This window comes from Podarcis raffonei, chromosome 3 (assembly GCF_027172205.1).
Source record: "Podarcis raffonei isolate rPodRaf1 chromosome 3, rPodRaf1.pri, whole genome shotgun sequence".
Classification (NCBI taxonomy): Eukaryota; Metazoa; Chordata; class Lepidosauria; order Squamata; family Lacertidae; genus Podarcis; species Podarcis raffonei.
Window position 1 is genome coordinate 10,562,672 of NC_070604.1, and position 23,915 is coordinate 10,586,586.

The 23,915-nt window shown below is 45.7% G+C and overlaps 1 protein-coding gene across 2 annotated transcripts in view; it reads right to left on the bottom strand.

The window, feature by feature from the left end:
* Window positions 1-23,915, bottom strand: part of SIL1 (SIL1 nucleotide exchange factor) — a 70,862-nt gene that overhangs the window by 27,433 nt on the left and 19,514 nt on the right. For both annotated transcript variants that reach the window (XM_053380505.1, XM_053380504.1), the window contains 3 exons: window positions 18,801-18,909; window positions 10,646-10,837; window positions 8,240-8,361 (listed from right to left, as the gene is read on the bottom strand). In XM_053380505.1, the coding sequence (XP_053236480.1) occupies window positions 8,240-8,361; window positions 10,646-10,837; window positions 18,801-18,909 (423 nt within the window). The remainder of the gene's footprint in view (window positions 1-8,239; window positions 8,362-10,645; window positions 10,838-18,800; window positions 18,910-23,915) is intronic.

A 23,915-nucleotide genomic window follows, 5' to 3' on the forward strand; every position in this document is an offset into this window, starting at 1 on the left:
TGCCTTGCTGTGTTTGGCTTCATGACTCTTTGCTTCTTGACCCTCGGACCCTTGACTTCGTGACTCCCTGCTTCTTGACCCTCAGACCCTTGACTTCGTGACTCCCTGCTTTTCAACCCTCAGACCCTTGACTTCGTGACTCCCTGCTTTTCAACCCTCGGACCCTTGACTTCGTGACTCCCTGCTTCTCGACCCTCGGGCCCTTGACTTCGTGACTCCCTGCTTCTCGACCCTCAGACCCTTGACTTCTTGAGTCCCTGCTTCTTGACCCTCGGACCCTTGACTTTGTGACTCCTTGCTTCTTGGCCCTCGGACCCTTGACTTTGTGACTCCCTGCTTCTCGACCCTCGGACCCTTGACTTTGTGACTCCTTGCTTCTCGACCCTCAGACCCTTGACTTCTTGACTCCTTGCTTCTTGACCCTTGGACCCTTGACTTCGTGACTCCCTGCTTCTCGACCCTCAGACCCTTGACTTTGTGACTCCTTGCTTCTCGACCCTCAGACCCTTGACTTCTTGACTCCTTGCTTCTTGACCCTCAGACCCTTGACTTCTTGACTCCTTGCTTCTTGACCCTCGGACCCTTGACTTCGTGACTCCTTGCTTCTTGACCCTCGGACCCTCGACTTCGTGACTCCTTGCTTCTTGACCCTTGGACCCTTGACTTCGTGACTCCTTGCTTCTTGACCCTCGGACCCTTGACTTCTTGACTCCCTGCTTCTCGACCCTCAGACCCTTGACTTTGTGACTCCTTGCTTCTCGACCCTCAGACCCTTGACTTCTTGACTCCTTGCTTCTTGACCCTCAGACCCTTGACTTCTTGCTTCTTGACCCTTGGACCCTTGACTTCGTGACTCCTTGCTTCTTGACGCTCAGACCCTTGACTTCGTGACTCCTTGCTTCTCGACCCTCAGACCCTTGACTTCGTGACTCCTTGCTTCTCGACCCTCGGACCCTTGACTTCGTGACTCCTTGCTTCTTGACCCTTGGACCCTTGACTTCGTGACTCCTTGCTTCTTGACGCTCAGACCCTTGACTTCGTGACTCCTTGCTTCTTGACACTTGGACCCTTGACTTCGTGTCTCCTTGCTTCTCGACCCTTGGACCCTTAACTTCGTGACTCCTTGCTTCTTGACCCTCGGACCCTTGACTTTGTGACTCCTTGCTTCTTGACCCTCGGACCCTTGATTTCGTGACTCCTTGCTTCTCGACCTTCGGACCCTTGACTTCGTGACTCCCTGCTTCCTGACCGGCTTCTGGACTGGCTTCTGGACTCTCGTTCCTGCTCCCACCCTGCCATCTTGTCCCCGGTCCCGACGTCCTCAGCCAGGACTTCGATTGCCTGTAGACCGGACCGTGACAGGCTCCCTTTCCTGCTTGACAAGCCCCACCTGCCCCACACTTCCCTTTATTTACAGCTATGTACAAAGAAATGCAGATCCCGGATGTGTTACAGGATCTCTCCGCCCCAGAGAAGGCAGGCCGCATACACTGAGCTGTTTAACCCTGTAGGCTCAGGTTCTCCTCACAACAGCATGTGCAGAAACTGCCTTCTTGACTAGTGGTCTCTTCCGCTCAATCCTCCAGAGCCTGTCTTCGCATGCAGGGGAAGCGCCTAACTCATTGAGAGTTTGAGACCTGTCAGCTATCCTCACCTGGTTTAGCCGGCCAGTCAAAGCCGTTTCCCGGGACGTGGCCACTGCTGCACACTGACAGCTTCAAGGACCCACAAGTGAAAGCAGAGGGCAGGTGGGGACCGAAGGTGGACAAACGGCAACGTGTTCTCCATCGGAAGTACGGCCTCCAATGCCCCATATACCATAATAAATTGGTTAAACCTTTAAGGTGCCACAAAGCTCCTTGCTGCTTTTGCTTCGGAAAACAGCTACTCCTCTAGAAATTGTAAGCACTTGTTAAGCAGCTAAATGAATTGGAATACTCTATGGATAGCTAAAGAAAACAACCAGTACATTTCTTTAAATTTTAAGGTGCATAAAAAGCTTCACTCCCACATAGATGAGTCACAGCGAGGCAGAGCCATGAAGATGAAGAAAGCAACTCCTTGCTATAGATCCCAAATAGGTAAAGGTAAAGGAACCCCTGACCATTAAGTCCAGTTGTGGCCGACTCTGGGGTTGCGGCGCTCATCTCGCTTTACTGGCTGAGGGAGCTGGCGTACAGCTTCCGGGTCTCATGTGGCCAGCATGACTAAGCCGCTTCTGGCGAACCAGAGCAGCACACGGAAATGCCGTTTACCTTCCCACCAGAGCGGTACCTATTTATCTACTTGCACTTGACGTGCTTTCGAACTGCTAGGTTGGCAGGAGCAGGGACCGAGCAACGGGAGCTCACCCCATCGCGGGGATTCAAACCGCCAACCTTCTGATCGGCAAGTCCTAGGCTCTGTGGTTTAACCCACAGCGTCACCCACGTCCCTTTATATCACGAATAAAAAGGGGCAATTCCAGCCAGGGGATTCAACGTTCGGATAGTCTGCAGGCTTTAAACCATAGATCTAATTCCTGTGATGGAAACAGTTGAGGCTGTACCTGGAAACCAACGAGACAATGCTTTGACAAGACACAAGACAAGTGTGGCGAGCGATGGGGCACCACTCAGGAGCAGAGCATGCAGAAGGGACCATTTAAAATCTTTTCTTCAGTTAAAAACATTGCAGGCAACAGAGCCAGCAAAGGCCTGTTGGTCCAAGGCAAGGGTAGGCAAACTAAGGCCCAGGGACCGGATCTAGCCCAATGGCCTTCTAAATCCGGCCCGCGGATTTAGCGTGTTTTTACATGAGTAGAATGTGTCCTTTTATTTAAAATGAATCTCTGGGTTATTTATTGGGCCTGCCTGGTGTTTTTACATGAGCAGAATGTGTGATTTTATTTAAAATGCATCTGTGGGTTATTTGTGGGACATAGGAATTCGTTCATTTTTATTTTTTTTAGTCTGGCCCCCCACAAGGTCTGAGGGACAGTGAACCGGCCCCCTCCTGAAAAAGTTTGCTGACCCCTGGACTCCAAGGTATTGGGAGAGACCCCGTCCACCACAGAAAACACAATGCTGGTCTAGATGGACCAATTAAAGTTCATCGGCAAGTTTGCTTTCAAGGCAAGATGCCACCAGAAGTGCCACAAAAGAGAGATACTGGTTTCAAGCACAGCCAAGTTATTTTCTTTGTTCTGCTGCTGTTGTCACCTCTGCTGCCTGCCATTCAGCTGATCACTCTAGGGGTGGCTTTTCCCACCGCGGCCAATGTGCTGCGTCTTGAACAACAAAGCCACATGACACATCCCAAACTTCCTCCCCGAAGAACGGCATAATAACCAGCTTTTATTCGCTTGTTTAGGGCACCGGTTGTCTGCGTTTTTCTTTCATGATAACCACACACTAAGCACAACACGGTTTTAATAATACACACAGCCTCTAGAAATCTGGATTCAGGCATTCAAAGAAAAATCCATGCAGTGAAAGAGAACCTTCACTAGTTTTTCAAAAAACACAACCACATCAATATTATTTAGACTCATTTGGCTTCTACAGAGGCTTCTTACTGTTGCTACAATTCAAACACGTTATGAGGGAGGCAAAGGAAAAATGGACAAATATCGATGCTGTGGGGAAAACAGTGCTTGAACCACACAGCAAGAACTGGGACCGGCCCAACCTTGAGGCAAGGTGAGGCAATTGCCTTGGGCGGCAAGATCCTGGCCTTTGGCTTAGAATCTGTTTGATTCCCTCCCCCCCTTTCTTTTTCCTTTCTCCTCCTGTGAAGAGGCTGCATGCTAATGTTTTAATGTTGTATTTTAATCTTGTTTTTTAAATTGTATTTTAATCAACTTGTTTTTATTATTGGTTGTTAGCCACCCTGTGCGCGGTCTTGGCTGGGGAGGGCGGGGTATAAATAACATTTATTATTATTATTATTATTATTATTATTATTATTATTATTATTATTAAGATCCACTGGACCATAAAGAAGGCTGATTGCCGAAGAATGGATGCTTTTGAATTATGGTGCTGGAGGAGACTCTTGAGAGTCCCATGGACTGCAAGGAGATCAAACCTCTCCATTCTGAAGGAAATCAGCCCTGAGTGCTCACTGGAAGGACAGATCCTGAAGCTGAGGCTCCAAGACTTTGGCCACCTCATGAGAAGAGAAGACTCCCTGGAAAAGACCCTGATGTTGGGAAAGATGGAGGGCACAAGGAGAAGGGGACGACAGAGGACGAGATGGTGGGACAGTGTTCTCGAAGCTACAAACATGAGTTTGACCAAACTGCGGGAGGCAGTGGAAGACAGAAGTGCCTGGCGTGCTCTGGTCCAGGGGGTCACGACTCACGAAGAGTCGGACACGACTAAACGACTAAACAACATTAAGATCCACAGGGGCAGCAGATCCCAATGTCAGTCTTTCTCCTCTCCCCTCCTCCCTTGTTCCTGCTGTTGATCTTCCCTAGCAGAGAGGGGGGAACACCATTTTGGGGTCAACACCAGGTTCCAAAATGTATTGGGCCTGCCCTGGCCAGAACCATGAATTCACATGGATTGAATAATGGAGCAGAAAACAGTTTCATGGATTCAGTCCTCTACACTGAAGAGCCCACAATGTGGCTTACATTTGCCATTACTTTGGGCACATGACATGAATTTCAGCCATTTTCTAGGCAGTTCACAAAGGCTGCAAACCTATACACGCAATTACCTGATAATAAGTCCCACCGAACTCAGCAGGACTTATTTCCAAGTAGATTTATGCAGAAGAGTACGCTGTAAATCAATAAGGCTTGCGTTTCTTTCCACTGCCCAGTACTTAATTTCTCCATTGATTTTTTTTTTTAAAAAAAAAACATTTCTGGCAGGTGTGAAGGTTGTTTGGTAGCCGAAAGAATTTCAGCAGCACGGAAAACTTTCCTTATACCATAAAAAGCGCTAATGAAGTCCCAGGCCGAAAGCAGAGGATTCTGGAACAAAAAGCTTCAAATGAAATTTAAGAATAAAATGGACAGGAAGTGTCTTAATATTGCCTTTGGCAGCATTTCCTTGCTACAGAATGCAGACTAGCCTCTCAGAAACGTAATGCCACAGGAAGTCACACAAGTACCGATGATATTTAGTAAGTGGGAGCTTATCGGTGGCTAATAAATAACAGATCCTAAAGGGCTCAGGTAGAAGGTCAACAATACTCACAACCACTTTGAACCATGGCTTACGTGCCACTACAGTGTGGAGCAACAGCAATCTATTCCCACCAACTAGTATCAGTGGGCACGTTTGTTATTCATTCATTCATCTAAACACATTTATTCAAATTATTATTATTCAAAAGCTACAATACAGCTTTGTCCACTGCCATAATGCCACAGAGCGATCACACCAATCCTCAATCCCTCATCACTGCCATGTTGGCTTGCCATATACCCTTGATAGGAACCCAACTACTGATCTGGTTTACTAGATGTTTTCAATTCATATATCCCCTCCACTCTGCAATGAGGACGGCATTAAAATATCCCGTTCTGTGCTCAGAGATGGAAATGAGAAACGGTTTCTACCAAGGAGGACTGGCAGACAAAACAGATGGACTATGAGGAAATGGCGGAACTTACTGGAAGAAAGAGACGTGGGTGGCGCTGTGGGTTAAACCACAGAGCCTAGGACTTGCCGATCAGAAGGTTGGCGGTTCGAATCCCCACGACAGGGTGAGCTCCCATTGCTGGGTCCCTGCTCCTGCCGACCTAGCAGTTCAAAAGCACATCAAGTGCAAGTATATAAATAGGTAGCGCTCTGGCGGGAAGGTAAACGGCGTTTCCGTGCACTACTCTGGTTCGCCAGAAGCGGCTTAGTCATGCTGGCCACATGACCTGGAAGCTGTACGCCGGCTCCCTCGGCCAATAAAGCGAGATGAGCGCTGCAACCCCAGAGTCGGACATGACTGGACATAATGGCCAGGGGTCCCTTTACCTTTACCTTTACCTTTACTGGAAGAATGAGAAACCAAGAAGAAAAAGAAGAAGAAAAACATTAAATAAAAAATGGGGAAAATTGATAGACTATTTGAAAAACTATTGCAAACAACTTAATTCATCAGCAGGATTAATATGAATCAAGCAGTGGTGTGTGTGTGTGTGTGTGTGTGTCTGTGTGTGTGTGTGTTAATTCTGTTTACTGATTACTCCTTAGACTTCGTGTGTGTGTGTGTGTGTGTGTGTGTGTGTGTGTGTGTGTGTTTGTAGAGTCTAAGGAGTAATCAATAAACAGAATTAATTGGGATCTGCAGTAGTAAAGGTGAAAGTATAAGAAACCACTGAGGGGGAGGAGGGAAGTCGAATCAATTAGATGTATTTTAGTATATGTGTATTTGTGTGATTATTGTAAAACGAAAAATAAAATCATTCAAACACACACACTCTGTTCTTCTTCAATAAAAGAGGGGGGGAAAGAGACCAAACTGGAACACGTTCTACTATCCATGCTACATCACCATAAACTAAAGGAGTCCTATGGCAATTTAAAATCTTAGTGGACGCGAGACATTCTAAAGCTGAAGTGGTTCAGTACTTCGCTTTGAGAAGGACAAACCCGAAAGGTGCATATATGACCTGCAACAGGGCTTTGCCCTCTCTGGAAATCTTATTCAAGCAACACTTCTCTGCGTTGGTACAGCATACATTATCATTCGGCGTTAGGTTTCTGAAGGGCCTTGAATCCTTTCAGCAAGACATTTATTTTCATTTTCATTTTTTAAATAAATCACCATCTGATTACCACAGTCTCTGCTCCAGCATCTTGTTTCTATGCTGTGAAAAATACCTGGCATCCTGGAAACCTCTACCTGAACAACTGAATGAGGTCACTCCTTTTTGCTTAGTCACACTGAAGCCACTGGGCACCTGTTTGGTCAATTTTAGGACCAGTAAGTAGCCTTGCGCAGTTGCCCGGTAACCACAGGGCATCTTTAATCGTTTCTGAAATTACTAATTCTGACATCAAGGAGCACCAAGCAGTTGACCACACAGCACGGTGGCCGAATCTGTGCCCACCCTGTCTAATGAGGGAGACTATTACTGCCCATTTCTTAAGGTTAATCTGGCCTGACGCATTCTTTCTCAACTGCATCAAGCAGTTGGTCCCTTACCTTTCCCGCCCCGACCTGGCCACAGTGATCCATCTGACGGTCACCTCCAGGCTTGACTACTGTAATTCGCTCTATGCGGGGCTGCCCTTGAAGCTATCCCAGAAACTCCAGCGGGTGCAGAATGCTGCAGCAAGGCTCCTCACAGGGTCTCTGCCATGGGAGCATATTCACCCAGTGCTTTACCAGTTGCACTGGCTCCCAGTGGAGTATCGGGTCAGATTTAAGGTGCTGGTTTTGACCTTTAAAGCCCTTCACGGCCTAGGACCCTCGTACCTACGGGACTTCCTCTCCCAGTATGCCCCATGGAGGACCTTAAGGTCCATAAATAGCAACACCCTAGAGGTCCCGGGCCCTAAGGAAGTTAGATTAGCCTCAACCAGAGCCAGGGCCTTTTCAACTCTGGCTCCGGCCTGGTGGAACGCTCTGTCTCATGAGACCAGGGCCCTGCAGGATCTGATTTCTTTCCGCAGGGCCTCTAAGACAGAGTTGTTCTGCCTGGCCTTTGGCTTGGAGTCAATTTGATTCCCTCCCCCTCTTTCTTTTTCCTTTTTCCTCCTGTGATGAGGCTGCATTTTAATGTTTTAATGTTGTATTTTAATCTTGTTTTTAAGTTGTACAGTGGTGCCCCGCAAGACAAACGCCTCGCAAGACGGAAAACCCGCTAGACGAAAGGGTTTTCCGTTTTGGAGGCGCTTCGCAAAACGAATTTCCCTATGGGGTTGCTTCGCAAGACGAAAAAATATTGCGAGTCCCCGCGGGTTTTTTTCGCTTTTTCCCCCTTTTGCTAAGCCGCTAAGCCGCTTATCAGCTGTTCCGCTGATAAGCCGCTTAACAGCTGATCGCTGAAAGCCGCTAGACCGCTGTAGCGCTAATCCGCTAAGCTGTCAATGGGCTTGCTTTGCAAGACGAAAAAACAGTTAGACGAACAGAATCGTGGAACGGATTCTTTTCGTCTTGCGAGGCACCGCTGTATTCATTCAACTTGTTTTTATTATTGCTTGTTAGCCGCCCTGAGCCCAGCCTTGGCTGGGGAGGGCGGGGTATAAATAAAATTTATTATTATTATTATTATTATTATTGTATCCACACAGATACTCACCTGGACAGTGCAGCTCCCAGGACGAAGGACGCATATTCCTTCACCAACGGCTCCGTGCTGTTCAGCCCATTAATCAAAAGCTGGAGGCCCCCAATGGAAAGCAAATCTTTTGCATTGTCCACCTATAAAATATGTTGTTCCACATTCAAGCAACGATTTGTGCATTTACACGTAAGGGTGGGTGTTGATTTTTCTATTCAGAATTTACACACGAAGTACAACAATCACGATCAGAACCTGGTCCATCCACTTAAAAAAGATTAAAGGCAAAGCAAAAGCCTCTTGCCTTGAATCGTATGATGCCGTCTCGCTACAGGAACATCACATTCGAATTCTGAAGATACAATAATACAAAATACAAAGGGATCCAGAGTGTTGCTTTGCAGAATAGCTCCTTTCATTTACTGAAAGGATCAATACCCAGCAATATCTACCACCAAGGAAAGGGTGGGAGGTGATTTTTGCCCATTCCCCCTGCAAACCCCCACACTTCTAGAGGGTCTCTCAACTAGAAGCTGTGGGGGGAGCAGGGAGCAACAAAAAACCCCACCTCTACGCTACCATAAACTCCAGCAGAAGTTTCCTGTGAGCAGAGTTCCACTCAAAGGAACTCTGGACCCAATCCTGTTACAACCATCAAAAACAGAAGGAATCACTGAAAACCAAAACATGGTTGGCTTACTGAAAGCTTCCTCTTACTGAAAGGAACGACGCTATCAAAAAAAGATGAAAATTTATTTCTCTAGGAGAACATAGTTGGGTGCCTGAGGAGTTCGATGTCTCTTACCAATACAAAATGTTTTATATTTTAATTTAACAGGCAGGGTTAGAGAGTCAGAAATACTCGGGGACTGGCAGTAAGCATTTGTATTATTGACTAGAAACTCATCAACCAGAACAAATGAGGTGGAAAGAGGACTTGAGATATTGATCGTAAGATGACTGAGCCAACAGTGTGACACGCTAACTAAGGCTGGGCATTTTAGCCATGACAAATTCCGGCAGGCCTGTCTAAGAAGAACAGGGAGGGAGCAGTACTTTTCTGACACAGCACAGGAGAGGCCATATATGAACCACTGGGTCCAGATTGCTCAGGTTCAAGGTTGCATTCCAGCTACACAAAGTGCAAAGGAACAGAACTAAAATGATAGCTGGAGTTGAGAATTTATCATGGGCCGAGAACTTGGGTCAGTTCAGCATAGGAAACGCCGACGGTAGGCTAGCAGTCTACAAACCCTACAAGAGGAATGAATGCACAAGGGAAATTTAAGCTAGGTTATGGCCTAGGCATGGGAAGTGGGTGGCGCTGTGGGTTAAATCACAGAGCCTAGGACTTGCCAATCAGAAGGTCGGCGGTTCGAATCCCCGCAACAGGGTGAGCTCCCGTTGCTCAGTCCCTGCTCCTGCCAACCTAGCAGTTCGGAAGCACGTCAAAGTACAAGTAGATAAATAGGTACCGCTCCGGCGGGAAGGTAAACGGTGTTTCCGTGTGCTGCTCTGGTTCTCCAGAAGCGGCTTAGTCATGCTGGCCACATGACCCGGAAGCTGTACGCTGGCTCCCTTGGCCAATAAAGCGAGATGAGCGCCACAACCCCAGAGTCGTTCACGACTGGACCTAATGTTCAGGGGTCCCTTTGCCTTTACCTATGGCCTAGGCCAGGGTACAAGAATCAACAGAACCCTCTTTTGGTTTCCCTTTTCAAATTCCTCATATATTCTGCCTAAGGCACACCCTCGAAAATTTCAATTTGCATTCTGTTGTCGGGGAAATTCTTGCAGCAGCACCAGCATTAACTCATACATGTTTACCTAGATTTAAGGCCCGTAGATTTTAGTGCAAATTGCTGTTGACTAAGTGCGCTTAGGACTGCAGTCCTAAACGAACACTGCTCTGGAAGACTTTCCTTTTGGGCAAACAAGGAACCCATGATTAATTTATAAAAGGACGGATGCCAAGGCTCAGAGCAGCCTAAAAGCTATACCACGTAAGCCAAAAGCGTCTCCTCAAGCCTAGGAGAATCCAGTGGCAACATCACTTTCCACATTACTTTATGAGTCCCAGGTGACAAGCCCTGGCACTCAAAAACAAACAAATGACAACAATGAATTCTGGCACGCCCTGGCACAAATTAAAGACTCTTCATTATTGTGTTCAATGAAGACTTGGCATCTAATAATGTCACGTTCCAAATGTTTACAATCCACTTACACAATTTCACACACAACAGTGTTTACAGCCAAACACTTACAACTGTGTTCATCTGTCTAGGTAAAATGCCTTGTGAGAAGAAGCCGGGTGCCACAATTCTGCAACATCTGGTACTGCAAGAAATCTATTTTTACGATTCCACGTTCCCGGAACATTGCACACCAGCTGCCAATGTTTATTTTAAAAAGTCTTCTTACCTGATGAACGTAGTATTCGAGATCATGAAGTGCTGTTATTTTCTCCTCCAGCGTCGAAGTGGAACTGTTGAATTTGTTGATTAATTTAAACATAATTTCAAAGTCTGTTTCTAGTTGCAGGTTGAGCTCTCTGAACTCTTCCTTAAGTTTTTCAATGGGACGGAATCTTCTCCTGACATCTTCCTGATGAGCCTTGGAATCAAGGGGAAAACAAACCGAAATAGCACACACCAAAATTAAAACACCGCCAAAGTTAATTATTTTGTTTGCGTTTAGGTATATATGAGTAACCTCTGTTAATTCGGTGAAAAACAAAGGGCCATGTATAATTTCATTCATGCTGAAGATGCAACTAGATATTCTAAGGGACAAAACAAGATGGAAGATATGTGACTGGATCTTAGGTAAAGGTAAAGGGACCCCTGACCATTAGGTCCAGTCGTGACCGACTCTGGGTTTGAGGCACTCATCTCGCTCTATTGGCCGAGGGAGCCGGCGTACAGCTTCCGGGTCATGTGGCCAGCATGACTAAGCCGCTTCTGGCAAACCAGAGCAGCGTACGGAAACGCCGTTTACCTTCCCGCCAGAGCGGTACCTATTTATCTACTTGCACTGGCATGCTTTCGAACTGCTAGGTTGGCAGGAGCAGGGACCGAGCAACGGGAGCTCACCCCGTCGCGGGGATTCGAACCGCCGACCTTCTGATCGGCAAGTCCTAGGCTCTATGGTTTGACCCACAGCGCCACCCGCATCCCTGACTGGATCTTACGGTTGTTTTAAACTTAAAAGCAGCTGTGGGGAGGCAGGTTGCATTACCGTATTTTTCACTCTATAAGCCGCATCAGACCACAAGACGCACCTAGTTTTTGGAGGAGGAAAAACAAGAAAATAAATATTCTGAATCTCAGAAGCCAGAACAGCAAGAGGGATCGCTGCGCAGTGAAAGCAGCAATCCCTCTTGCTGTTCTGGCTTCTGGGATAGCTGCACAGCCTGCATTCGCTCCATAAGACGCACACACATTTCCCCTTACTTTTTAGGAGGGAAAAAGTGAGTCTTATAGAGCAAAAAATACAGTAATTCTTCTGACCTCCCACTGCTTCACATTACTCTCTCCAAAGCTGCGCTTAGACCCTGTGGTCTACACCTTGCTCACAGAAGCTGAGCTGCAGTATTGCACAAGTCTCATCTGTTGCACTGCTCACATATGAGTAGACCGCGACTTAAATATTCAGCAGCACCTGCAACAGGTGATATTAAACATATGAATTAGTTTTAGGACAGGAGCCTCAAGAGAAGGAAAATGACTTTCTCAAAGTTCAAAGTCAAGCAGCTGCCAGAATGCAGTGAAAAGACAAGAAGTGTGATTTGCAAACAGCAAGCAACACTCCTCATTATTTACTAATTATGTTTTCTTTAGATTCTATTTGCGGCTCTTACAAGATAGTTAATTAAAAATGCTTAACAGATTAGGTTACCCAACAGACATCAGAAAGGGAAATTAGGTCCTCTCCCGTGAAATCTCGTCACTCGCACACAGCTCCTGGAAATCAAACCCGACAAGATGTCTTTTCCCTAAAAGCCGGCTGGGACTTCCTCCAAACTTTCACACACAAGGGGCTGGAGACTATTCCCAATACATTTTTAACTGACAATTTCCAGTAACGTCATCTTTAACCCTAAGCATTCAGGGAATAATTGAGCTTCATATTAATGAGTGTTAACGGGCCAAGGTGAAGGGGCTGCATTACAGCCTCCGAGCTTTTGCTGATTTAAGAGCCTCTTCCTAAAATGAAAAAATATAAGGTTCAAGAGCCCCACATAAAGAGCAAAAAAAACCTTCCATGAGACTAAAATACCTTTCAACGTCACAGCCAGGCCCCAAAGCATTGAAAAATGCTAATGAATTCCTAAGGAAACTACTCTTAATTGGCAGCCATGGATCATTTTGCTAATGTTTTGTAGCAAGGGAACTGAAAATTAACCTCCATTCCCTAAGGCTGGGGGGGGGGAGCGGATTTTTGGCATTCCCAGACATTGCTGAACTAAAACGTCCGTCTCCCATGGCCATTCGCCATGCTGGCTGCAGCAGTTGCGAGTGAGGAGTCTCAACATCTTTTTCCATGTGTGGTGGACTTGTAAAAAAAAGTGGCAGGCTTTTTGGGAAATGATACATAATGAATTGAAGAAGATGGTGAGGAAGAAATCATTCCCCAAAAAAGCCTGAAACATTTCTTTTGGGAACAATAGGCACAGAGGTCCCCCGAAAATTGGTTAAACTATTTAGGTTTGCTCCTACCACAGCCAGAATTCTGTATGCACAGAAATGAAAAGAAGTTCCATCAAAAGAGGGGTGGATTTTGAAATTATTGGACAACGTGGAGATGGCAAAAATGTGAGACAAAGAAGAAGAAAAGAATGGAGCCCCTTTTTGACTTATCTGAGGAAAATATCATAGTAAAATGAAATCGCAGGCAGGACTTGAAATATAAGCAAAGGAATGAGAATGAGAAAGGAATGTAATGTAGGATATATGTTTTAGAGAAATATTACATTCATGGCAGCAGATTTGAATAGAAACATCATGGAAGTAAGGATGGGAAGTCAAAAGCCTTTTATTGTATTGAAATTGAATTGGTTAAATTGTTTGAGAGCTAATAAAAAGAATATGAAAAAAGGAGTCTCAACAACATCTGGAGGATCAGAGGTTAACCACTTCTGCTCTAGGTTGTTAAGTACCTCCCTCAGTTTACGAGGTCTAATAGGCTGAACTGGAGGCAGCCTATCAAAATGATGGAAAAAAACCAGCACCTCTTGCCATGCAAACTGGAGTATTCCATCACTCAGGACTGGTTTTCTGGCAAATCATGGATAATTACTAGAAAGGTTAGGATATTAGACCAAGTAAAACAATGTCAAGGGACGCGGGTGGCGCTGTGGGTTATTTTATTTTTTTAAAAAGATATTTATTGAAATTTTCCACTTTAATACATTAAAAAAATCAAAAAGGAAAAACAAAAAAGTTTAAAAACACATAGAGTTCACAATCCTTATTTTTCTATAACATATTTCCCTGACTTCCCCACACCTCCCCTTCTTATATTCCAATTCAAATTGTTAATTCAACAAGTTCTTATCCCTAATTTTTTACCTTTTTCTATTTAGATCATTTTAAAAAAGCCAATTTTACCTTATAAACATCAATATTTATGCATCAGTGCTCATTCTTAAAACCTTTTTCTAAAGTCGACCCAAGTTCCCTTCCACGACTTCCCCACTCTTCATACAAATAACAAAACAGAATAAAAACAAAAACAGATTATAATTATGCACCCTTTGGATTCCCAAACTCCATCCCCCCCCTTTCCCGGTTTCAATCCCCAAGAAATGTCCATCAGTCTTAATCTACTATCAGCCTGGAGATCTCACGTCCGAGGCTCTTAATTCTCTCTCAATTCCTTTTTGATGGTCCTTAATATTAAACACCAGATCTCGGAGAAGCTCTAGCCCAATGGGATCCATGTTTCTTCCAGCCAGACCTCCATACTTAAAAGTGGAGCCCGAATCTTGTTTCTTACTCCTTTCAAGTCCAAATGTCCCCAAAGCTCCAACTTCCACCTTAATCAGATTTGTAATCCTTGGATCTTCAGATCTCCACATAAGGAGATCTCTCCATTCTTCAATCTCCAATTCAAACCAGATTTTCGACATCCAGTTCTTATTTTCCTTTGTAGCCATCATGTCAGGCCTCTGGCTCTCCTTTGTCATCTGCAGCATTACAGCTCCTCCTTCCTTTTCCTCAGGAACAACATATATCTCTTTCTCCACACTCTCAAAGCTCTCAAGTTTCTCTTCTTGTCCAGCTGCATGGACTTCCTGAGTCAATTCCTTATCAAATTCAATGGATTTGTTTACTGTTAAGTCTGTTGCAACATTTGTAGCCAAAACATCAATTTGGCCTTGTAACTTTCCCAAGAGAACAAAAACTCTGTCCAATTTAGCTTGTATTTTCCCTCCTTCAGCCATTCTTGTAATGTCCCAAAACCCCCTCTAGAGGGATTTTGGTTACTTAATATTCCTTCCAGTTCAAATCCAAAAGTCAAGTTACTTTGTATCAGTTCTTCCTTGTTTTCAACAAATTATAACCAAATTGTAACAAATATAACCAGCAGAGACAACAGAAACAAAGTTCTCTTTTTCAGTCTTGACAGCTAATTTGACATCTGTCAAACTCTTCAATACCTCTTCAACAGGCTCTCTCGCGGATCACTCCCGGGTCCGGGGGGTGGCACTTCAGCTCCCAAAATTAGCTCTTATCCTCCAATAAGATTTCTTATACTGCCAAATCGTGAAATTAATGTCTTTTACCCAATAAACAAGAAAAGATTTTCTCGACCTTAGTTAGCAGGTCCTTGCTTTAGATTATTTACAAGACGGGGAGACGGACTTCCTGTTTGCGCCTTCCCCGATCATGCCTAATTAAAAAAAAAAAAATTCTTTGCAAATCCAATTTCCGTACTACTCACAGGTTGTTGCTTTAAAGTCCAATTACTCACAAGAAGAAGTCAGCGCTCTCCGGCCATGGCAATGCGGCTTCACTCCGCAGGAGAAGCAGTCGACTCTCAGCACCGCGCCGCTCACCCCGTCCCCCGTTCCGAAGCCTTTAAAAAGGCTCCTTCGCAGGTCGGGGGGGCGCAAATGGTGCCCGCCGAGTCACCAGGTTCACAGGCTTCACCGCCTGTGATTTTTAAGGGTCCCCGCGTCGCCGCAGCGGGAAGACCCAAATCCTGCGGAGCCGATTCCCTCCGGAACTCGGAGGGAATCCGCCATTCGCCGATGGCGCTAACCCGGAAGTCCCACGCGTGGCGCTGTGGGTTAAACCACAGAGCCTAGGACTTGCCGATCAGAAGGTCGGCGGTTCGAATCCCCGCGATGGGGTGAGCTCCTGTTGCTCAGTCCCTGCTCCTGCCAACCTAGCAGTTCGAAAGCACGTCAAAGTGCAAGTAGATAAATAGGTGGGAAGGTAAACGTTGTTTCCATGCGCTGCTCTGATTCGCCAGAAGCGGCTTAGTCATGCTGGCCACATGACCCGGAAGCTGTACGCCGGCTCCCTCAGCCAATAAAGCGAGATGAGCGCTGCAACCCCAGAGTCGGCCATGAATGGACCTAACGGTCAGGGGTCCCTTTTGTTGATTCAAGCCAGTAAGGTCAGAGGAATTGGCCACCCTCCAGGTGCCCGGCTTGAATCCTTGTTGACCTCCCTGTCAGCGACTCCCGGCAAGACGAGGGGAGGTCTGAATCGGCGATCCTTCTCAACATGAAGAAGAACACACCACTTCACCCCTCCCATTCCCAGGGAGGGGAAAGAGACAGACAGAAATGTATTTACATGCCTTTATTCCTGTCTTTCCAGCAGTACAGAGAAATCGTGTCTGTACTCTCTCATCACCAAGAGCAGAGAGAGAAAACTCCTCCCATGTACTTCCAGTACAGGGTCATGTGACACTCTGAGCTAACATCTGGTGCTCAGTGCACTGAATAGACTGTCCCTTGTTCCCACGGTACAGTCCCAAAACATCAACATCCTGTTTGGCATTCCAGCCACCTGGAGCTCGCTTCTGCATTGCTCCTTTTTCGTAACACCTTTACCTTTTTAAAACAATGTCATCATTGTCTCTCTTAAAAGCACTCTTATGATTTGCCTCAAGTGCAGTGTTAGAATCTCACAATACGCAAGCTAGGTGCCAAATGGCTCTTTAAACCAAGGTTAAGTCGCCAAAACAAAATGTCTAGTTTATTTATTTAGTTTATTTATTTATTGTATACCACCCTGTAACCAGAGGTCTCAGGGTGTTGCTGTTTGGGGGCAAGGCGGCTCTAAAGTCTTATTTTTCAAATGATGGACTGGCCGTGATTGATTATCAGTTAAACATCTGCACCAGAGTCCCACTAGCACCTTGGCAGGGAAGCTGAAGCTTTGATGAGGGAAATGAAAAGCTCCCGTGAGAAAGCATTTACTGTTGCGGTTTGCTGTCCAAGTTTCTTTTCTTTTCCCCCCTAAATCCTCTTTAATCTGTTCAGTTTTGTACACATTGCTTTCATCTGAAACACAGCTGGATACAGCTATAGGTTACCATCAAAGTGTTAGGTTCTCCTAATTGGCAGCTTACGCTGTCGTAGAAATTATTGAATTTATGGAACGAAAACCAAAATATGTGTGAGAAAATCTGAGCGAGTGAAAGCGGTGTTTGCAAGAGAACCATGGGAGAAGGGCTGAACGAACATGTAAAGGTAAAGGTAAAGGGACCCCTGACCATTAGGTCCAGTCGTGGCCGACTCTGGGGTTGCGGCGCTCATCTCGCTTTATTGGCCGAGGGAGCCGGCGTACAGCTTCCGGGTCATGAGGCCAGCAAGACTAAGCCGCTTCTGGCGAACCAGAGCAGCGCACGGAAACGCCGTTTACCTTCCTGCCAGAGCGGTACCTATTTATCTACTTGCACTTTGACGTGCTTTTAAACTACTAGGTTGGCAGGAGCAGGGACCGAGCAATGGGAGCTCACCCTATCACAGAGATTCGAATTGCCGGCCTTCTGATCGGCAAGTCCTAGGCTCTATGGTTTAACCCACAGTGCCACCTGCGTCCTTTCATATAAAACCCTACTCAACAGGAAAAAATATGATTTAGAATATGAAAGACAAAAATGGAGTGAAGAGTTAGGGGTACAGATAACAAATGATATATGGGAGTCAATTATAAAATCAACAGAAATAGCCTCTATGGATCTAAGACTAAGACTTATTCAACAGAAAATAATATTCAGAGTCCACTGGACTCCAGCAAAACTATACCAGAAGAAAATAACATGTGCAGACAAATTGCAGGAGATGTTGGAGTAAAAATGCGAACTTAGTACATATGATGATTAACTGCCCGATGATAAGATCATTTTGGTGCAAGGTGAGGATATTTATAGCAAGAGTAAAAAAAAGAAATTGTTATTTAGGGGAATTGAATTTAATTCTAAGTTCTATTCCGGAAACGTGGGAGATTTCAAGGGGTCAAAAAAAAAAGGATGTAGCGTGCTATATTAGAAGCAGAAAAAAAACTTGTTTTGATGAATTGGAAGAGCCACAAAAAGATTCCATTGAGCACATGGATTGATAATATGGACAGATTAGCTACATACGAACGAATTGCATGTTGACCCAAAATAAGAATGGATAAATATGAAGAAATCTGGAAGGAATATTTAAGCGATAAGGCGGATAGCGGTGGGAAGTAGGGGGAGGAGAGAGAGGTGGGAAAATATTGTTAAAAAAAGGTGTAGTCATAGGTACATCAGTGTATTCAAATCTGAATTGTCAAATTGTGTTATTATTGTTATTACGGTTTTTGTTGTATGTGTCATTTGCGGTTGTTGTTTGTATCGAAAAAATGATTACATAATTTTTTTAAAAAGAGAGACAGCTGTAAAATGAAAGCAGAAATTCTCAGGAGTCTGCCGAAACAAAAGGAGTCTGTGCTAGAAGTTTGTGTTTCCCATTTCTTGCCAGGCAGCATAGTTTGACAAATCTCGTATGAAATTTCAAGCGGAAGCCCCGTATTTGCGGCAGGTTTTTCGACTCCGAAATTCCATAGCAACTCTGCTTTGAGTTGAGTTTGCCTCAGAGTATAGGCTTCCCTCAAGGGACGCGGGTGGCGCTGTGGGTAAAAGCCTCAGCGCCTAGGGCTTGTCAATCGAAAGGTCGGCGGTTCGAATCCCCGCGGCGGGGTGCGCTCCCGCTGCTCGGTCCCAGCGCCTGCCAACCTAGCAGTTCGAAAGCACCCCTAAGTGCAAGTAGATAAATAGGGACCGCTTACCAGTGGGAAGGTAAACGGCGTTTCCGTGTGCGGCTGTGGCTCGCCAGAGCAGCTTCGTCACGCTGGCCACGTGACCCGGAAGTGTCTGCGGACAGCGCTGGCCCCCGGCCTCTTGAGTGAGATGGGCGCACAACCCCAGAGTCTGCCAAGACTGGCCCGTACGGGCAGGGGTACCTTTACCTTTTATAGGCTTCCCTCATCTATTTTCCCCATTTTGAGCTAAGAACATAATAACTATGCTTTCAGTGCTATGTTTGCTATGTTTCAACGCTATGTCGCATTTTCTCGGATACTACCTTTTGAGCCAGTGTATCATCTGTCTTCATGTTTTTCTTCATTTTAGACAAAGCCTTCTTGAGTTCTTGCGTTGTGAATGAACTCGGGTCGATATCTATGTGCCCCAGCCTTGCAGAAAACAAAAACATGCGTCACACAGATGAACAATTGATCCGCAGTGAGGAAGAAACAAATATTTGATGGGCGACCCAAATCCTGGCCTTGTTTATTACTCTATTTAGCACATGACAGACAGCCAATATCCGATCTTGCGTTCATTTACTACTGGGTTTTTTAAAATAATAATAATAATAATAATAATAATAATAATAATAATAATAAAGCTGGGATCTGGCAATCCAAGTGCATAAATTGATAACACACTAAAACGTTTCTAAGTTCTAATTGTATCTCCCTAAAGCTCTTGTCTGGGAACAAATAAAATAGGTTAGTCACCTCCCCAAGGCAAAAGCCAGATGTTCACAGTCATGGAAGTCTTAGTATTAAACTCTGACATAAACAAGCTCATTTTCAAATGTAACAGATAAACAATTTGGGGGGGGGAGAGAGAGACATATAAACCTACTATATAATAATAATAATAATAATAATAATAATAATAATAATAATTAATTAATTAATTTATACCCCGCCCATCTGGCTGGGTTTCCCCAGCCACTCTGGGCAGCTTACAACAGAATATTAAAATACAGTAAAATACTAAAATACAATAAAATACAGAAAGTTCATATTAAAAGCAATGCTCTGCAAGTATAGAACCACAACCAAATCAGATAGGGCTTCAGGCAAGCCTTTTAGCTTATCAGCAATTATATATAAACTGAAGAAGAGGGTTTTTTTATTTTTGAATGTATGCTTTGCATGCATAAGGAGGCGAACATTCCAGTCCATCATAGAGAACAAAAGAAGCCACTATTTTGTAAATTTTGTTCCAGTGAACACACTATTCAAAAAGGGGGGGGGGAAGCTTCTAAAACAAATAATCAAAGTAAGGGAGTGTCCAAGGAAATTTGCATCAAGCAGACCACGCAGATCTGCCAGTCAAGTCTGTTGTTCCTCCTGCAGTTCCCTTTGGATTCTTTCATTTTGAATCTTTTAAGATAATATTTCCATTTCCTGTCCATTATGTTGAAGGCACACTTTTCCTGGGGCAGCTCAGACCCTTGATCTCAGAGTCATGCGTTCGAGCCCCACATGGGGTCAAGAGATTCCTGCATTTTACAGGGTTGGACTAGATGACCCTCGTCGGTTATTCCAATGCTACAGTTCTGTGATTTATATTTGACTTTCTTCTGTAATGTTTCATTCCGGGTTGTTTTATTGGATGTTTTCATGTAGGTTGAGAATTCCCTCCCCCCCCCAAAAAAAATATAAATCGGTATAGAAATGAAATGAAAAATAATATTGATTTTTATTTTTTTTAAGAAAGAGAGATCCAGAAGTACAAGGGGCAGGCTGATATCCAAATCCCGGATGCTTCTAAGCCTTGCCCCCATGTCTAAGCACGAATCAGGCAATCTGAACCCCTCCCTGCACAGAATTGCAGGACTACTGCAATGCGCTCTACGTCGGGCTACCTTTGAAGGTGACCCGGAAACTGCAATTAATCCAGAATGCGGCAGCTAGACTGGTGACTGGGAGTGGCCGCCGGGACCATATAACAGCGGTCCTGAGAGATCGGCATTGGCTCCCAGTACGTTTCCGAGCACAATTCAAAGTGTTGGTGCTGACCTTTAAGGCCCTAAACGGCCTCGGTCCTGTATACCTGAAGGATCATCTCCACCCCCATCATCCAGCCCAAACACTGAGGTCCAGTGCCGAGGGCCTTCTGGCGGTTCCCTCACTGTGAGAAGTGAGGTTACAAGGAACCAGACAGAGGGCCTTCTCGGTTGTGGCGCCCACCCTGTGGAACACCCTCCCTTCAGATGTGAAGGAAATAAGCAGCTATCGTCTCTTTAAAAGACATCTGAAGGCAGCCCTGTTTAGGGAAGTTTTTAATATTTAATGCTGTATTGTTTTTAACACTCAATTGGAAGCCGTCCAGAGTGGCTGGGGAAACTCAGCCAGATGGGCGGGGTATAAATAATAAATTATTATTATTATTATTATTATTATTATTATTATTATTATTATATATTTCCTATTAACACATAGGGTCCCCTGCTCAGAAACCCTACACAGGGATGTCAGGGGTGGGAGTCGGATGCCATACAACTGCAGTGGTAGGACCAGCACCTTGCTATCACTTCCTCTCCTTATAAGTTACATTGGGAAGGAATGTACCAGATTTTTCCGTGTATAAGACAAGGTTATTTTATTTTAAAAGTATGTTAAAATATTGGGGGTCGTCCTATGCACGGATAGTGGAGAGGTGGGACGGGCAATTGGTGGCTGCCGCGAGCAGGAGATTGTCAATGGCTTTTTTGCGGGTGATTGGTGGGTGTGGCAAGGTCCACTGGCTACTGGCAATTGGGCGGGTGATTGGTGCTTGCTTTCGGCGAGCCTGCAGACAATTGGTGGCTTCATCGATGTGAGTGCGATAGTCTGTGGTGGTCCTGCAGGTGAGCAATTTTCGGTAAAGGTAAAGGGACCCCTGACCATTAGGTCCAGTCATGGCCGACTCTGGAGTTGCGGTGCTCATCTCGCTTTATTGGCCGAGGGAGCCGGTGTACAGCTTCTGGGTCGTGTGGCCAGCATGACAAAGCCGCTTCTGGCGAACCAGAGCAGCGCACGGAAATGCCGTTTACCTTCCCGCTGGAGCGGTACCTATTTATCTACTTGCACTTTGACGTGCTTTCGAACTGCTAGGTTGGCAGGAGCAGGGACCAAGCAATGTAGCTTACCCCGTCGCGGGGATTTGAACCGCCAACCTTCTGATAGGCAAGTCCTAGGCTCTGTGGTTTAACCCACAGCGCCACCCGCGTCCCAATTTTCAGTAAGCCCCCGCAAAAAATCACAACAAGTCCGGGCAATCAACCCCAAAAAAATCGCTCTGCAGTTGTGGGAAATCCCTCCAAAAAACAGCTCAGCAACTTTGGGCAATCTCCTCCCAAAACAGCTCAACAACTCTGGGCAATTTCCCCCCATTTTTTCAATTTTGAGTCCGAAAAAGGAGGAGGCATGTTATACATGGAAAAATACGGTAGTTCAGTGGCAGAGAAGCCATTCTGCAAGCAGCAGGAGCCAGACCCAAGCTCCAGCAACTGGGAAAAGGTTCCCACTCTGTGACCCCGGAGAGATGCTACAATGAGGACTGATATTTCTGAACTATACATGTGCCCTGATACATTGCTAATTTCAGAACTGTAAAGGCAATTCCCCCCGAGAAACAGCTTCTCAAATGAAGGATAGCGCTTCCCCCTATTCAGGTCCCAACCCAAAGACATATCAATCTAGAAGGCGTATGCAAAAATTCTCAATGCATCCCAAAATACAGAAGCACATCTTCAAAGCAGAAGGGAGGGGAGCAGCAGAGAAGCCTGTTTGTCATCCTAGATTATCACAAGCGAACCCGACTTCCCTCGTGGTAATTATACGATTAAGACTAAGGCGACACACGAACACCACCATCTGGCTTGTTTGTAATATCAATGAGCCCAAGCTTTTCTGTAATAAATTTCCCTTTGTCAGATGTATAGATGCACATTTCTCATATTTCCCTTGGTGGAAGGGGAGGGGGGGAGAGATCACTTCAAACGGCGAGGCCTGTTGACAGTCAACCATTTCGGCTGAAACTTAGAAAGAACAAGATTTAAAAGAGTGAGTTTTCAAGAGGAAAGGGCTGAGCGCTGATGAATTGCTAATTCCATCTTCAGATTTCCCCCTGCAGTTCTTGAAATCTCTCTCTTCTGCCAGTTGTTTATATGAAGTTGACAATGTTGTCTCGTCTCTACTGATCAGTCCCACGATATTTGCTAAGCCCGAATGCCACCACAGCCCCCACCGGCTCATGAAAACTGGCAACCCAACAAAGGACAGGCGTTCTAAACATCCTGTAGCAGACTCCACAGTACTGACTTGCTTTCCTAGTTTATGTCCTAATGCCTCTGTTTGTACAGTTTCTTAACAAATTGTACAGTCATACCTCGGGTTACGGGACGCGGGTGGCGCTGTGGGTTAAACCACAGAGCCTAGGACTTGCCGATCAGAAGGTCGGCGGTTCGAATCCCCGCAACGGGGTGAGCTCCCATTGCTTGGTCCCTGCTCCTGCCAACCTAGCAGTTCGAAAGCATGTCAAAGTACAAGTAGATAAATAGGTACCACTCCGGCGGGAAGGTAAACGGCGTTTCCATGCGCTGCTCTGGCTCGCCAGAAGCGGCTTAGTCATGCTGGCCACATGACCCGGAAGCTGTACGCTGGCTCCCTCGGCCAGTAAAGCGAGATGAGCGCCGCAACCCCAGTGTCGGCCACAACTGGACCTAATGGTCAGGGGTCCCTTTACCTTTACTACCTTGGGTTACAGACGCTTCAGGTTGCGTTTTTTTTGGGTTGCGGGCTGCCGAAACTCGGAAGTACCACAACGGGTTATTTCCAGCTTCCGAAGGTCGCGCATGCGCAGAAGCACTAAATCGTGCATTGTGCATGCACAGACATGCCGAATCGCAACCCGCGCGTGCAGAGACGTGCCGCTGCGGGTTGCGAACATGCATCCTGCACGGATCACGTTCGCAACCCAAGCATCCACTATCTCCTATCTATGGGTCTGGCTTGCGAGGAGATGATTCGATTTCCCTCAATTCAAAAACTGCATTTGATACATCATCAACTCATGGCGAACCTCCCTCTCCTATCACATGGGGTAGCGTCCGAGTGCTGTCCCTCCACAAGGTATCCGCCAGCAGAATGGAGAGGGGGGCCATTTTCGATGGTTCCCCCTCCACTCTCATCAAAAGTTGCTTCCGAGGGCGGAGGGATACTCTGCGGTGAACTGGAGGGGAGAGCACAGGAGGAGAGGAAGAGTTGCCCAAAATTGGCCCCTTATCCATGTTGATATATTGCCATAATAAACTTGAAACGAGCCTTGAACCGCGCCCTTGGAGCCCATCCTTGAGACACACCTAAAACATCTGCTTAGCAGATGAAGTTGAGCGTGAGACACCCCGTGTGGCTGCCAG